The 15,192-nt window shown below is 45.6% G+C and overlaps 1 protein-coding gene across 1 annotated transcript in view; it reads left to right on the top strand.

The window, feature by feature from the left end:
* SCML2 (Scm polycomb group protein like 2) overlaps window positions 1-15,192 on the top strand; it is a gene marked incomplete at its 3' end in the record, with an annotated part of 98,575 nt that overhangs the window by 5,957 nt on the left and 77,426 nt on the right. Inside the window, exons 2-3 of the mRNA XM_081081895.1 lie at window positions 6,225-6,270; window positions 8,997-9,062. Coding sequence (XP_080938021.1) covers window positions 6,249-6,270; window positions 8,997-9,062 — 88 coding nt within the window. The 5' untranslated portion in view covers window positions 6,225-6,248. The remainder of the gene's footprint in view (window positions 1-6,224; window positions 6,271-8,996; window positions 9,063-15,192) is intronic.

Below are 15,192 nucleotides of genomic sequence, written 5' to 3'. Positions count from 1 at the left end.
CTCCTCTAGAAACCTAAGTTTCTCCAGAAGGCTTGATTTGATAATTGCTACCAAAAATCTTCATTCTTAATATTGATTATACACAACTCAGGGATGAAAATTTAATTTTAAAGGCAATCACAACATTAAAGTTTAGTTGTTTTCTCATTATGTTTATACATATATCAGAAAATGGGAATTTTACAAATATATTTTTATTCAATTCAGAGAGGAAGGGGGAGAGAGAGATAGCAACATCAATGATAAGAGGGAATCATTGATTGGCTTTCCTCTGCATGCCCTGCACTGGGATTGAACCTGCAATCCCAGCATGTGCCCTGAGCCGGAGTCAAATTGTGACCTCCTGGTTCATAGGTCAGTGCTCAACCACTGAGCCACACCTGCCGGGCAGAAAATGGGAAATTTGATTATTTACTTGAATGGATTAAGTAGTTACTTGTGAAATCTTAAAGTGATGAATCATGCCCAATTTAAGAAATTATATATGGCTGTACAATGGATATATATACTTTTCTGTCCTTTATTAGGATAACCACCATTACCAGAAGCAAATTTTAGTTAAAACAGCCAGCTAAAGGTAGGACAACCAGGGACTAACACATGCCTAAGGCTCAGAGAGGAGAGGTGTCAGGAATGAGGGGTGACCTATCACAGAGGGCTCCTGAAGTGTCAAGGGGATTGACACCAAAATGGGTGCTGATGTCTGGGAAGTAATTGAAGCTTTGGAAGCAGATATAGGCGAAGAGGGCTGTTTTCAGGCTGGGACTGAAGCTCCCAACTGCTCCTTTTTTTCTTTTTTTTTTTAATTTGGTCCAGCTTTAGCTCTGGCTCCAGCTCTGAGGCCTCTGCTGCTGAAAGAAGGTATCTGGTTTGTTTAGGTTCTATAATTGAAACAATGTATAACTCCAGCTCTGAGATCCCAGCTCGCTGAACACTGGTTTCTGGGGTTTTGTTTAGCTTCTATATTTGTTACAGTGTTTCTTAAACTGCAAGCTCAGAGGCCAGCAAGGCAGGCGGGGGAACGTTGGAGTCCTCCGTCACTGAAGCAAGCAACCCTCATGTTAGTTTCAAGCTGCCTGGCTGCCGGCTGACATCTTGGCTGGGGTTAATTTGCATATCTCGCTGATTAGCCAATGGGAAGGGTAGTGGTCGTACGCCAATTACCATGTTTCTCTTTTATTAGATAGGATATATATATATATATATATATATATATATATATATATATATATTACTGCTTAATTTAAGAGTTACTTAAACTTAGCATTTCTGTTTTTTTAAATCTTTCTTTGTTGAGAGATTACAGATGTCTCCCCCCCCACCCCCGCTTTTTACCTATTCCCCCCCACCTCCCAGTTCCCACCCCATCCAAGGCTTTCATCACCCTATTATCTGTGCCCATGGACAATGCATATATACATATAAATTCTTTGGTTAATTGCTTCCTGCCCACTCTCCCCCCTTCCCTCTGAGATTCATCAGTCTGTTCCATGTTTTCATACCTCTGGTCCTATTTTATTGTGTTCATTAGATTCCACATATAAATGAGATCATGTGATATTTGTCTTTCTTTGACTAGCTTTTTTGCTTAGATAATAATCTCCAGATCCATCCATCTTATCTCAAAAGGTAAGAGGGCCTTCTTTTTTATAGCTGTATAGTATTCCATGTGTAAATGCACAACTTTTTTTTTTCCATCTGTTTAGCAAATGTTATTGAGGGTCTGCACTGTACCAGGCACTGTGCTACCCACTTTAAATGGCTTTGATTTTCATCGGGACCAAGGGGCACAGAGGGAGGAGGAGCAGAGAGAATGGGGGTGGTTGAGGCTGGTCAGGGAAGCCCACACCTCCGGGTCCTCAGCCCAGCTGGACACCGGCCATGTTCACAATGCCTGCTCTGAGGGCACTTTCAACACTGCCCTGCCAGGAAGGGGGCTTTCACATGCCACTGGGAGATGGAAGAGGACAAAAGGGAAGAGGGTCCCAGAGCATCTAAATGTAGTGGGATAACATTGGTTAATAATATTACATAAATTTCAAGTGTACAACATTATAGTACAATGTCTATATGCTCAGTGGTGTGCTCACCACCCAAAATCTAGTTTACTTCTGTTACCATATATTTGAAGCATTTATTTCTTTAAACATCTTTTTGGTCCATACTTTAAAAAAGTAATTAGCCCTAGCTGGTTTGGCTCAGTTTGTAGAACGTTGGCCTGCAGACTGAAAGGTCCCAGGTTCGATTCCAGCCAAGGGCACATGCTTGTGTTGTAGGCTCGATCCCCAATAGGGGGCATGCAGGAGGCAGCCAATCAATGATTCTCTCTCATTACTGATGTTTCTATCTCTCTCTCCCTCTCCTTTCCTCTCTGAAATCAATAAAAACATTTTAAATTAAGTAATGGTCAGGAATCAAAGTAGGAATATAGTTTCATTTTACAACATAATTTAAGGGCTAATGCTGAAACTCACTCTTCTCAGGGAGTTTTAATTAGGACAGATGGGGTATGATAGAAAACAATCTTTGAGTTTCCACTTATTCAGCACCTATGGTAGGTGCTTTACCTATATACTATCTTGCTTTAATTTTCATGACTATATTATGAAGTTTAGATGGTATTAGTTTTCATTTATATATGGGAAAACCAAGACTCAGAGAGATGAAGTAATTTGTAACGGCTTTAAGCACTTGAAATAATATTTATATGTAATTGATATGGTCACCAGTAATTATCACAGTATAATTTTTTTCTTGAAGAATATGTATAATTTGTTAAGTGTGATAGACCAGCTTTGCATATATAGGGCTTCTTCATAATATAAGAACATATAGGGATTATTAAACTTTCAGGGCACTCCCTCCCCCCTTGAAAATAACTTTCTGTGATTATTTAATAGATACCATTGTAAAGAGTTCAAATAATACATCCTATCTAATAAAAGAGAAACATGGTAATTAGCGTATAACTGCTACCTTTCCATTGGCTAATTAGGGAGATATGCAAATTAACTGTCAGCCAAGATGTCGGCAGGCAGCCAGGCAGCTTGAAACTAACATAAGGGTTGCTTGCTTCAGTGACGGAGGACTCCAACGTTCCCTGCCTACTGCTGCCGGCCTCTGAGCCTGCAGTTTGAAACATTGTAACAAATATAGAAGCTAAACAAAACCCCAGAAACCTGCTTTCAGCTGGCCGGGATCTCAGAGCTGGAGTTATACATTGTTTTGATTATAGAACCCAAACAAACCCGACACCTGCTTTCAGCAGCAGAGGCCTCAGTTGGGAGCTTCAGTCACCTGTCAGCCTGAAAACAGCCCTCAGCCCCTCACCCAGACTGGCCAGGCACCCCAGTGGGGACCCCCACCCTGAAGGGTGTGTGACCAGCTGCAAACAGCCATCATCCCCTCATCCAGGCTGGCCAGGCACCCCAGTGGGGATCCCCACCCTGATCCAGGGCACCCTTCAGGGCAAACCAGCCAGCCCCACCCATGCACCAGGCCTCTACCCTATATAGTAAAAGGGTAATATGCCTCCCAGCACAGGGATCAGCGGAGCTGAGAGGCCTCCCGGCACTGGGATCAGCGTGAAAGGGGGCAGCACCCAAACCCCCTGATCGCCCTGCGACTGTGTGTGTGACCGGGGGCGGGGCCACAACCTCCCTATCAGCCCTGCTCTGTTCGTGACAGGGGAAGGCACCCCAACCCCCTGATCGGCCATGCTCTGTGCCTGAGAGGGGGGAGCTCCCCAACCCACTGATTGCCCTGTGGCTCTGTGTGTGACAGGGTGCGGTGCCCCAATCTCCCACCCGCCCCACGGGCCCTGCTCTGTGTGTGACGGAGTAGAGCCATAACCTCCCCATCGGCCCTGTCCTGAGTGTGAGAGTGGCGGCACCTCAACCCCCTGATCGGCCCTGCTCTGTGCCTGATACGGGGGAGCTCCCCAACCCCCTCATCGCCCTGCGGCTCTGTGTGTGACAGGCTGCAGCGCCCCAACGCCCTGATCGGCCCTGCTCTGTGTGTGACAGGGTGTGGGCCCCCCCCCCCCCCCACGGGCCCTGCTCTGTGTGTGACAGGGTAGAGCCATAACCTCCCCATTGGCCCTGCCCTGAGTGTGAGAGTGGCGGTGCCCCAACCCCCGGATTGGCCCTGCTCTGTGAGTGATACAGGGCGGCGCCCCAACCCGCCCCCCCCCCACAGGCCCTGCTCTGTGTGTGATGGGGTAGAACCATAACCTCCTCATTGGCCCTGCCCTGAGTGTGACAGTGGCGGCGCCCCAACCCCCTGATCGGCCCTGCTCTGTGGGTGATACAGGGCGTCGCCCCAACCCCGCCCCCCCCCCACTGGCCCTGCTCTGTGTGTGATGGGGTAGAACCATAACCTCCCCATTGTCCCTGCCCTGAGTGTGACAGTGGCGGCGCCCCAACCCCCTGATCCGCCCTGCTCTGTGTGTGACGGGGCGGTGCCCCAAATCCCCTATCGGCCCTACTCTGTGAGTGACAGGGGAGAGCTCCCCAACTCCCTGATGGGCCCTGCTCTGTGCGTGACAGGGGGGAGCTCCTCAACCCCCTGATCGACCCAGCTCTGTGCGTGACAGGGTACGGAGCCCCAATCCCCCTGATGGGTCCTGCTCTGTGCTTGACAGGGGGTGGCGCCACAACCTCCCTATCGACCCTGCCTTGAGTGTGACAGGGGCGGTGCCCCAACCCCCCAATCGGCCCTACCCTGAGTGTTACTGAGGGTGGCATCGCAACCTCTGGATCCGCCCTGCTCTGTGCATGACTGGGGGCTGCACCCTAACTCCCCCATAGGCCCTGCTCTGAGCCCGTCCAGGGGCTGCACCTAGGGATTGGGCCTGCCCTCTACCACCCACGAGCAGGCCTTAGCCAGCAGGGCGTTATCTCCCGAGTGGTCCCAGACTGCGAGAGGGCACAGGCCGGGCTGAGGGACCCCCGCCTCCCCCCGGAGTGCACAAATTTTTGTGCACCTGGCCTCTAGTAAAAATATAAAGAAGACAATAAAGGTCACCTAAAATCTTACCACCTGTGGTGCAAAAAATAAGGATCACCAAAATAGTTTTGTATTACATTATGCAAACTTACGCACAATTTTTTACATATAGGATTATATCACAGAGGAGATATTTATAAGATACCATCTGTCTTACCCCCTTCCCGTTAGTATATACACCACCATCTTTACCATCCCAGGTAAGTCTTATTCACAGGCTAGCTTGTGTCCTTTGTTTCTCTCCATACTTAAGAAATCTTTTAGTCATATAATTCTATTCAAACCTATATATGCACTTAACGTTGAATTTTAGTCACTATTAGTTACTATTAGTGAACATTTGAGTACTTTTAAGTGTAATGCTTTTTACTAGCTTTGGGAGAGCTACAAGGGAGTAATGTGTGGCCTGTGTTCTCAGTTACTTAATAACCTGTGAGGAGAGGTGAACAGGTAAATAGCTTGTATTATATAAGACTTGTTTTGATATCTGCTGTTGGGTAGAAATGTCGGGTAGAAACAGCCTGGGAAGCCCTGCAGGGGAACTCCCAGAGGACAGAGGCCTTGCCTTTTTTATTCTTGTATGCATAAACCCTTGATAAATGTGATTATGCCCAGAGTCTGTAAGTAAATATCTGTAAATAAAATCATGTGTTTTGTTCATATGCTTATTTCTGACTAGGTGGACCTGTTGGAGAGCAAGGACAGTGTTTTATTTATCTTTGTTGTAGAGTAAATGTCATATTGAGGACATGCAGGAAAAGTTTGGATTAATGAATTAGTGGCTTCAAAATACACATGCCTTCTAACAAGTAATTATCTTGTTAAACTTGACTCTTGCTTGCAGTTCTTACAAGTTTCACCAACACAGTCATGATTGTTTCACCTCTCCATAAAATACGCATAAGTGGGTTTTTGGGGTAGGCCTCAGTTTGAATCCCAACTCTACTAACTTACCATCTGCTTTTTAAAATTATTTAACAATAAAATCCACCCTTTTAAAGTGCACAGTTCAGTGTATCCATCACCACTATCTAATTCTAAAATATTCCATCACCTCAAAAAAGAAATCCCTTACCCACAGCCATACCTGTTAGCAATCACTCCCTAGTCCTTGTTCCCACGCCTTTAGCAACTACTAACTCTATAACCAGTTTCTAATAATGATATGACCCTTTAGAAGTATGCTAAAAGGTATTAATTGATTTTTCTCTTTGTAGGAAAGAACACCAGAAAGGGATACTATGGGGCGAACAGCCGGTAGAGGTAAAATTTACTTACCTAAAAATGATAATATTGGTTTGTTATTCATTTGGAATGAGTATCTTCTGGTAGACTGAACGTTTGTAAAATCCTTTTAAAAATAAAAGTTAAGCGAGATGTTAGGTGCTTAGAATTGGAATTTTAGAACTGAAGAGCTATTAACAATAATTTTGTTATCTCTTCTGAATTTTATAAATGAGAAAACTGACACTGAGGGAGGTTAAGTGAACAGGTCATACAACAATCTGTGACAGTGCTAAAATCAGAATCTAAATCTTCTAACTCGAATATGAGAGATTAAAAAATACTTCATCCTGACTTACTCTAATGAGAAGGCTGCTCACTGTACTGTGAATATGCCACACTCATTTGCACTCTGTTTTGAGTTGTGCTTTCTTTTCCATAATACATACTTCACACCTTTGCTATCCTAAATCCTGTTTTTCCTTCAAGACTCAGTTCAAGTTCTTTGTTTCCCATGACTTTTTCTCTGGCTGAATACTGAATGTTATCCTCTGCTTGTTCACAGTTTTATCAAGTGTATTAGTTTAGTGTAGTCTTTGTAACTAGATTTTAGCTTCTCTAGAACAGGAATCATGCCTTTAGTTTTACTTTCTTATTTGAAAATCTTAAGGAGAAATATTTAGTTAATATAAATACGTACCTTCTTTTTACTAGCCAAATTATTTAAATAGAATGCATTCCATCTACTTTGTTCATGTCCTGATTCAGACAGACACATCTACACTAATAAAAGAGAAAAATGGTAATTGGCGTATGGCGCTACCCTTTTCATTGGCTAATCAGGGCTATGTGCAAATTAACTGCCAACAAGATGGCGGCTAATTTGCATATGTAGGCACAATGCAGGGAGGCGAAAGGGAAAGCAGGAAGAAGCCCCCTGCCACTGACAGTGATCGGAAACCCAGGGGGGAGCTAAGCCCTGGGGCCGCCTTTGCCCTGCCCCCCAGCCATGATTGGAGAATCAGGTGCCTTTGCCGCCCTAGCCAGTGATAGCAGGAAGTAGGGGTGGAGCCAGCGATGGGAGCTGGGCAAGGTCGAAGCTGGCAGTCCCAGGAGCTAGGGGTCCCTTGCCTGGGCCTAAAGCGAAGCCCACGATCGTGGGGCCACTGCAGCTATGGGTCCCCGCTGCCCGGGCCGGATGCCTCGGCCAGAGGCGTTAGGCCTGGGCAGGGGCGGAGCCTGCAACCGCGGGGAGCTGGGGGTCCCCTGCCCAGGCCTGACACCTCTGCCGGAGGCCTCAGGCCTGGTCAAGGGGCTGATCCGGTGATTGGTGATCGGAGGGAGATGAAGGTCAACTCCTCTGGCCGAGGCATCAGGCCTGGGCGGGGGGCTGGGGGTCCCCTGCCCAGGCCTGATGCCTGGGCCAGAGGCATCAAGCCTGGGTGGGGGGCGGAGCCGGGGATTGGGGGGATATGATGGTCCCCTTGCCCAGGCCTGAAGCCTGGGTCAGAGGCGTCAGGCTTGGGCGGGGGGTGGAGCAAGCGATCAGAGGGAGATGGGGGTCCCCTGCCCAGGCATAATTCCTGGGCCAGAGGCCTCAGGCCTGGGCGGGGGCCAGAGCCAGTGATCGGGGGGAGATGGGGGTCCCCTGTCCAAGCCTGACACCTCTGGCGGAGGCGTCAGGCCTGGGCAAGGGGCCGATCAGGCGATCGGAGGGTGATGGGGGTCTACGCCTCTGGCCGAGGCGTCAGGCCTGGGCAAGGGGCAGAGCCAGCAATCGGAGGGGTCTGGGGGTCCCCTGCCCAGGCCTCACGCCTGGGCCAGAGGCATCAGGCCTGGGCTGGGGGCAGAACCAGTGATGGGGGAAATGAGGGTCCCCTGCCCAGGCCTGACACCTCTGTCAGAGGCATCAGGCCTGGGCAAGGGGCCGATCCTGCGATTGGAGGGTGATGGGGGTCAACGCCTGAGGGCTCCCAGTATGTGAGAGGGGGCAGGCTGGGCTGAGGGACACTCCTCCCCCCTCCACACACACCCAGTGCACGAATTTCGTGCACCGGGCCCCTAGTTTAAAATAATTAAGACTATTGGGGAAATATGAACACTGACTTCTTATTTGATATTAATGAATTATGCTTGAATTTTCAGCATAATAATAATATAATTATAGAATTTTAAAATTATATATCTTTAAGACATATACTGTAATATATGTGGACAGAATAATATAATATCTTAGATTTGGTGAAGTCATAAGTTCCAGCACTGTTTGAGCTCCTCAGTTTGTCACAAAACTCTGCCTAACCTATTGAATTATATTACATTCTAGCTTTCTTGTTATGTTTTCAACTGTCAAAAATATCCACTTTATTTCTAGGGCACATTAATTTGAATATTGTAAGGATCAGCTCAACTGGTTTTGGTTTATTTATTCATTCATTTTTCAAATCCTTGAGGGTGTTATTGCCTGCCAGGTCCTATTCTAGGCACTGAGACTATAGCAGTGAATAAAACAGACAAAATTAAATAAATTTCTGCACTTTTGGAGCTTACATTTGAGTGAGGCATAAAATGAAACAAAATAAATGAGCAAATTTTAAGGTATGCAGCATGTGAGAAAATGAAGTCCTGTGCAAAAAATGAGAACATTAATTATAAAATTAAAACTGGTTCCTATCAGAAAATAGTTTTATAGTTTTTCTAAGTGTTCTTTCAGCCTATTGCTATAGTCTTTAGGTATTGCTTACTATTTTATTTATTTTTTTTAGATTCAATGAATGTGAAGAAGGGGAGTCAAGAGAAAACTTCTCAATCGGACACATCTACACAAGGTGGTAGGTTTTAAAGTACTTCAGTGCAACGTATTTTTTCCTCAGTCAGTGTTAATATGAACTCTTATTGCTTTTATATAGTCTCTGTACAGCAAACTCCTGTAAATATAAAATCTAAGTGATAAGAAAGGTCAGGAAATAATTTTTATTTTGAAAATTTTACTTTGGTTTTTACTTAGAGATAAATTGGTATGGCATTACATAAAAAAATAACCATGTATTTCAATGCAAATTTTGACAAATTAAAGATACCTAGTTATTAATTACCATGTATTACCAATTTTAAAATAACTTGATTATGAATAAAAAACCTAACATTAGAATCAATGTGAAAGTCCGTTTTTGATGGTCAAAAGATAGTTGATAAAAGTAGGTAAAAGCTTAGGCATTGATAGGTCAGACAGACCTCTTCTAGAAATCCTGGCCTCATCCTTTTTTTGTTTTTAAATCCTCATCTGAGGATATGTTTTTATTGATTTTAGAGGGAGGAAGAGAGAGAGAGAGAAAGAAACATCGATTGATGAGAGAAACATTGATTGACTGCCTCCTGTATGTGACCTGATTGGAGATTGAATCTGCAAGCGAGGTATGTGCCCTGACTGGGAATTGAACTCTCAACCTTTTGGTGTATGGGATGATGCTCCAATCAACTGAGCCACTGGGCCAGGGCTGGCCTCAGTCTTTATTGGCCTCATGACATTGGGCAAATTACTCAACATTCTTTGTCTATTTTTTTTTCTCAGTAGCACATGGATACTACTACTTACCTCATAGGGTTATTGGAATTTAAATTTAAAAAATGAATGTAAAGTACCTAGTATAATTCCTAGGTATATTGTACATGTTCAGTAGATGTTAATTTTATTTATTAACACTCAATTGATTTCTTATTGTAAACAGCATGTGTATAGCACTGCACCAGAGACACTGGAAGTACATCTGACTTGTTGCACCTGCTCTTAAGGAAAATGAGAAAATAAGTCATATGAACACAAAAGGCCGAATAAAAAAATGACAAACTTATTATGAGATATTACCAGACAAACCTCTTGCCCTTTACTTTGTCTTTCTGTTGGACCTGCCCTGCCAGCCCCACTCTTGTAGTACTTCATATATGGCTTTCTGTTCTCACAGGAAGGTTGCCTATAGAGGTAATCCCCATGGAATCATTCTCTCTCAATGCTGGGCCCCAGTGCCTCCTTATTTTTTCCCATTGGCCTTATTTGTCCTTCAGCTCTTTCCAACCTCTAAAACCCTCCAAGGAAATGGAGGCCATTAGGTTAGAATGTTCTTTATCCCTACAAATTCCATCTGTTTTTTAAATATAACAGTTTTGTTGAGATGTAACTTACATTATTGAGATGTAAACAATTCGCCCATTTAAAGTATACAATTCAGTGGTTCTCAATATATTTACAGAGTTCTGTAACCATCATCACAATAAATTTTAGAACATTTTTATCACCCTACAAAGAAATTCTGCACCCAGTTAGCAATCACTCCACATTTTCTCCTAATGCCTCTCCCCTCCCCAGCTCTAGGCAACCGCTTATCTACTTGTTGTCTCTATACATGTGGCTATTCTGAAAATTTCATAAAAATATATTTTTGAAGGTTGAAGCTAGTAACTTTTCAAAATTCGCAAACTTCTGATTTAAAAAATGAGATTACTTGATCAAATTGATAGACATCTGCAGATATTTTTAGGACCTGATTTTAACATCTTATTTTAGAAATTTGGACAAATAATGGACTAGAATAGAGTACAAGTCAAACAAGAAGGAACCATGGGTCCTGAGCTTAACATATTGTTTTAGAAATCAGTGAGTGACTGCTAGAAGTTAAGCTCTAAGAGAGCCAGAATTTTTGTCAGTTTTATTTTATTTTTTTTAAATATATATTTTGATTTTTTACAGAGAGGAAGGGAAAGAGATAGAGAGTTAGAAACATCGATGAGAGAGAAACATCTATCAGCTGCCTCCTGCACATCTCCCATGGGAGATGTGCCCGCAACCCAGGTACATGCCCTTGACCGGAATCGAACCTGGGACCTTTCAGTCCGCAGGCCGACGCTCTATCCACTGAGCCAAACCGGTTTTGGCTTTGTCAGTTTTATTAATCACTATCTCCAGTACCTAGAACAGTGTCTGACACATACTGGCTAACTTTTATGGGAATCCAGTGATGAATGAAACAGACATGATTCCTGCCTTTTTTCAGTTTAGGAGGAAAGATAGACATTAAATAAACAACTTCAGTTGTGATAAGTGCTGTGAAATAGTGGTGCAGTGATTATTTTGCTGAGAAGCTTCTAGCTCCAGATATTTTGCCCATCTTTACTAGACTCTGAACCCTAGCCTCACACTAGAAGACATTATGATTCTGATTGACTCTGGAGAAGACCAGAGGGCTCACATAGATTATGTCCAGTTTGCCAAAAGGTATTTGGACAAATAATGAACTAGAATAGAGTACAAGTCAAACAAGAAGGGACCATAGGCATGTGCAAATAATAATCAGAGGACAAAGTACTCTGAGCACAATGTACACCTGTCTCTTGAACAAACCTATCAGTTCCTAGGCTTCTTTTCTGAGAGAGAATCTACCCTCCCACCCTACCCCAGTTTGTCAATGAGGATAAGATGTAGAGGCAGACTGGGACCTCAGGCTTAGCTAAGACGTTCTGACTATTTTGGCTCCTGGTCAGGAATTCCAGCTGTGGTATTATAGATGTGTCAAATCTAAATTAAACTGATCAGGATATTTCAGTGACCTTAACGATACCCTAGCCAGATACTCCCACCCCCAATTCATGTTTTGTTTTGTTCTTTAAAAAAATCCTCTCCAAGACCATATGTTGGTAGAGCTTCAGTTAGAATCTTGGGTCTCCTGATTGTTTAGTTAGTGTTTAGGAGGTCACTGAAATATCCTGGCCAGTTTAATTTTGGAGCCATGGATCTTAGTTTTCACTTATGAAAAAGCTATCCAGTATTAATAAGTAAATGACAATATAGACATTTAATTTTATAATAACACTAGAGGCCTGGTACACAAAAATTTGTGCACTGGGGGGGCGGGGAGGGGGTGTCCCTCAGCCCGGCCTGTGCCCTCTTGCAGTCTGGGACCTCTCGGGAGATAACGCCCTGCAGGCTTAGGTCTGCTCCCAGAGGGCAGGCCCAATCCCTAGGTGCAGCCCCTGGTCGGGCTCAGAGCAGGGCCGATTGGGGAGTTGGGGCGCCGCCCCCTGTCATGCACAGAGCAGGGCGGATCAGGAGGTTGTGATGCCACCCTCAGTCACGCTCAGGGTAGGGCCGATTGGGGGGTTGGGGCACTGCCCCCTGTCACACTCAAGGCAGGGTCGATGGGGAGGTTGCGGCACCACCCCGTCACGCACAGAGCACAGCCAATCAGGGGGTTGGGGCGCTGCCCCGTCATGCACAGAGCAGGGCCCATCAGGTGTATTGGGGCTCCGTACCCTGTCACGCACAGAGCTGTGTCGATCAGGGGGATGGGGAGCTCCCCCATGTCACGCACAGAGCAGGGCCCATCAGGGGGTTGGGGAGCTCCCCCCTGTCACGCACAGAGCAGGGCCCATCGGGATTGGGGAGATCCCCCCTGTCATAGAGCAGGGCCCATCAGGGGGTTGGGGAGCTCCCCCCTGTCACACACAGAGCAGGGCCGATCAGGGCGTTGGGGCGCTGCTACTGTCACACTCAGGGCAGGGCTGATGGGGAGGTTATGGCTCTACCCCATCACACCCAGAGCAGGGCCAGTGGGGGTGGGGGAGTTGGGGCACCGCCCTGTATCACCCACAGAGCAGGGCCGATCAGGGGGTTGGGGCACCGCCACTCTCATACTCGGGGCAGGGCCAATGGGGAGGTTATGGCTCTACCCTGTCACAGAGCAGGGCCCGTGGGGGGGGGGGGTTGGGGCGCCGCACCCTGTCACACACAGAGCAGGGCTGATCAGGGGGTTGGGGCGCTGCACCCTGTCACACACAGAACCACAGGGCGATCAGGGGGTTGGGGAGCTCCTCCCTATCAGGCACAGAGCAGGGCCGATCAGGGGGTTGGGGCGCCTTCCCCTGTCATGAACAGAGCAGGGCTTATAGGGAGGTTGTGGCCCCGCCCCCTGTCACACACAGAGCCGCAGGGCGATCGGGGTTTGGGCGCTGCCCCCTGTCACGCTGATCTCGGTGCTGGGAGGCATATTTTCCTTTTACTATATAGGATGGAGGCCTGGTGCATGGGTGGGGGCTGGCTGGTTTGCCCTGAAGGGTGTCCTGGATCAGGGTGGGGGTTCCCAATGGGGTGCCTGGCCAGCCTGGATGAGGGGATGATGGCTGTTTGCAGCTGGTCACACACCCTTCAGCGTGGGGGTCCCCACTGGGGTGCCTGGCCAGTCTTGGTGAAGGGCTGAGGGCTGTTTTCAGGCTGGTGGGTGACTGCAGCTCCCAACTCCTCCTTTTTTTCTTTTTTTTTCTGGGCCAGCTTTAGCTCTGGCTCCAGCTCTTAGGCCTCCGCTGCTGAAAGCAGGTTTCTGGCCTTTGTTTACCTTCTGTATTTGAAACAATGTTGCGATCCTGCTGGCTGAAGCCCTGCGACTAAAGCAGGTTTTTGGGGTTTTGTTTAGCTTCTATATTTGTAACGTAGTTGCTTAGAGTTGCAGCTCAGAGGCTGGCAGCAGCAGGCGGGGAACGTTGGAGTCCTCCGTCACTGAAGCAAGCAAGCCTCATGTTCGCTTCCAGCTGCCTGGCTGCCGGCCGCCATCTTGGCTGGCAGTTAATTTGCATATCGCCCTAATTAGCCAATGGGAAGGGTAGCTGTTGTGTGCTAATTACCATGTTTCTCTTTTATTAGATAAGATGCCATTTATTGAGTGACTTACATGTATGCTACTTCACTTAATTCTCAAAATACCTTGTACCATATTTATTACATTCCCCATTTTATAAAAGAAGGAATTGAGGCTGAGAAAGTGAAATGACTTGCTCAGGGTCACATAGCTAGAAATAGGCAGAGCTTGACTGGAAGAAGGCAGGTTTGACTCCAGAGCCCATAGTCTCAACATTTCTGCTGTATACCTTTCAGCAGTGTGGTAACATTCACTTCACATCATCTAAAGTGGACTTAAACACAGTATTTTTTTAATGGAATAATCTCTTAAATTTATTGTTAATTTTAAAAAGCAGGGTGTACAGTGTTAAGTATGACATAATATTTGTACATACACGTATAAATGCACACTCATATATCAATGGCATGCTAAAGCTGATTCACACCAGCTTGGGAGAGCCATTTACATACATCTCTTTCCAACTTTGTGGTTAGTGACTTCTCCTTGGCACCTTGCAATCAGGTATGGTGGTAGTAGTTAAATCACAGAAGACTGCAAACACTACCAGTGAGGCTTTTTGTTTGTATTTTCTGAAAAGCTGGCTGTTAATCATTTGTCAGCACTTTGTGTGTGTGTTTCAGTGTGTTATATCCTTTAAAGGATATATAAGAGGTTAGTAATGTAAGTTCCCCCAGGAAGGGGAAATGTCCAAACCAGTATTTTTAAAAAATATGTTTGTGCTGATTTCAGAGAGGAAGGGAGAGGAAGAGAGAGAGAGAAACATCGGTAATGAGAATCATTGGTTATGCCCCACACTGGGGATTGAGCCCACAATCAGGCGTGTGCCCTGATTGGGAATCGAACCATGACCTCCAGGTTCATAGGTCAATAATCAACCATAGAGCCACACCGGCCAGGCTCAAAACCAATATTTTTATAGTGAAAAAATTAAAAGAGTACAGAAAAACCTGATGGTTGATGAGAATTAAACTTTGTATGAATTAATTCAGCTATCAAGTTTTTCTTTCAGTGTCTTTGGCATCTGACTGGCACAGTGAATTGAAGTGTTCAGGCCAGGCAGAGTACTGCTTTCTGACCTTTTCCTCTAGCATTATAATATATTATGAAGACTAAGTGAGAGAAAGGACAGCAAGAGTGTGTAAAAAATATAGATCATTAAAATAATCTATATCAGTGACTGTACCGATGACTGGTTTACTGCTTTGTTCTGCCATCATATTCTTGACACCTGGATGGAGATCGACTAGTCAATTGAGAAACAACTCTGATTCTCAGA

This window comes from Myotis nattereri, assembly GCF_964212035.1.
Source record: "Myotis nattereri genome assembly, chromosome: X".
In the NCBI taxonomy this organism is placed as follows: domain Eukaryota; kingdom Metazoa; phylum Chordata; class Mammalia; order Chiroptera; family Vespertilionidae; genus Myotis; species Myotis nattereri.
The sequence above is the reverse complement of the archived record's forward strand: the minus strand, read 5'-3'. Positions and strand labels throughout refer to the sequence as shown.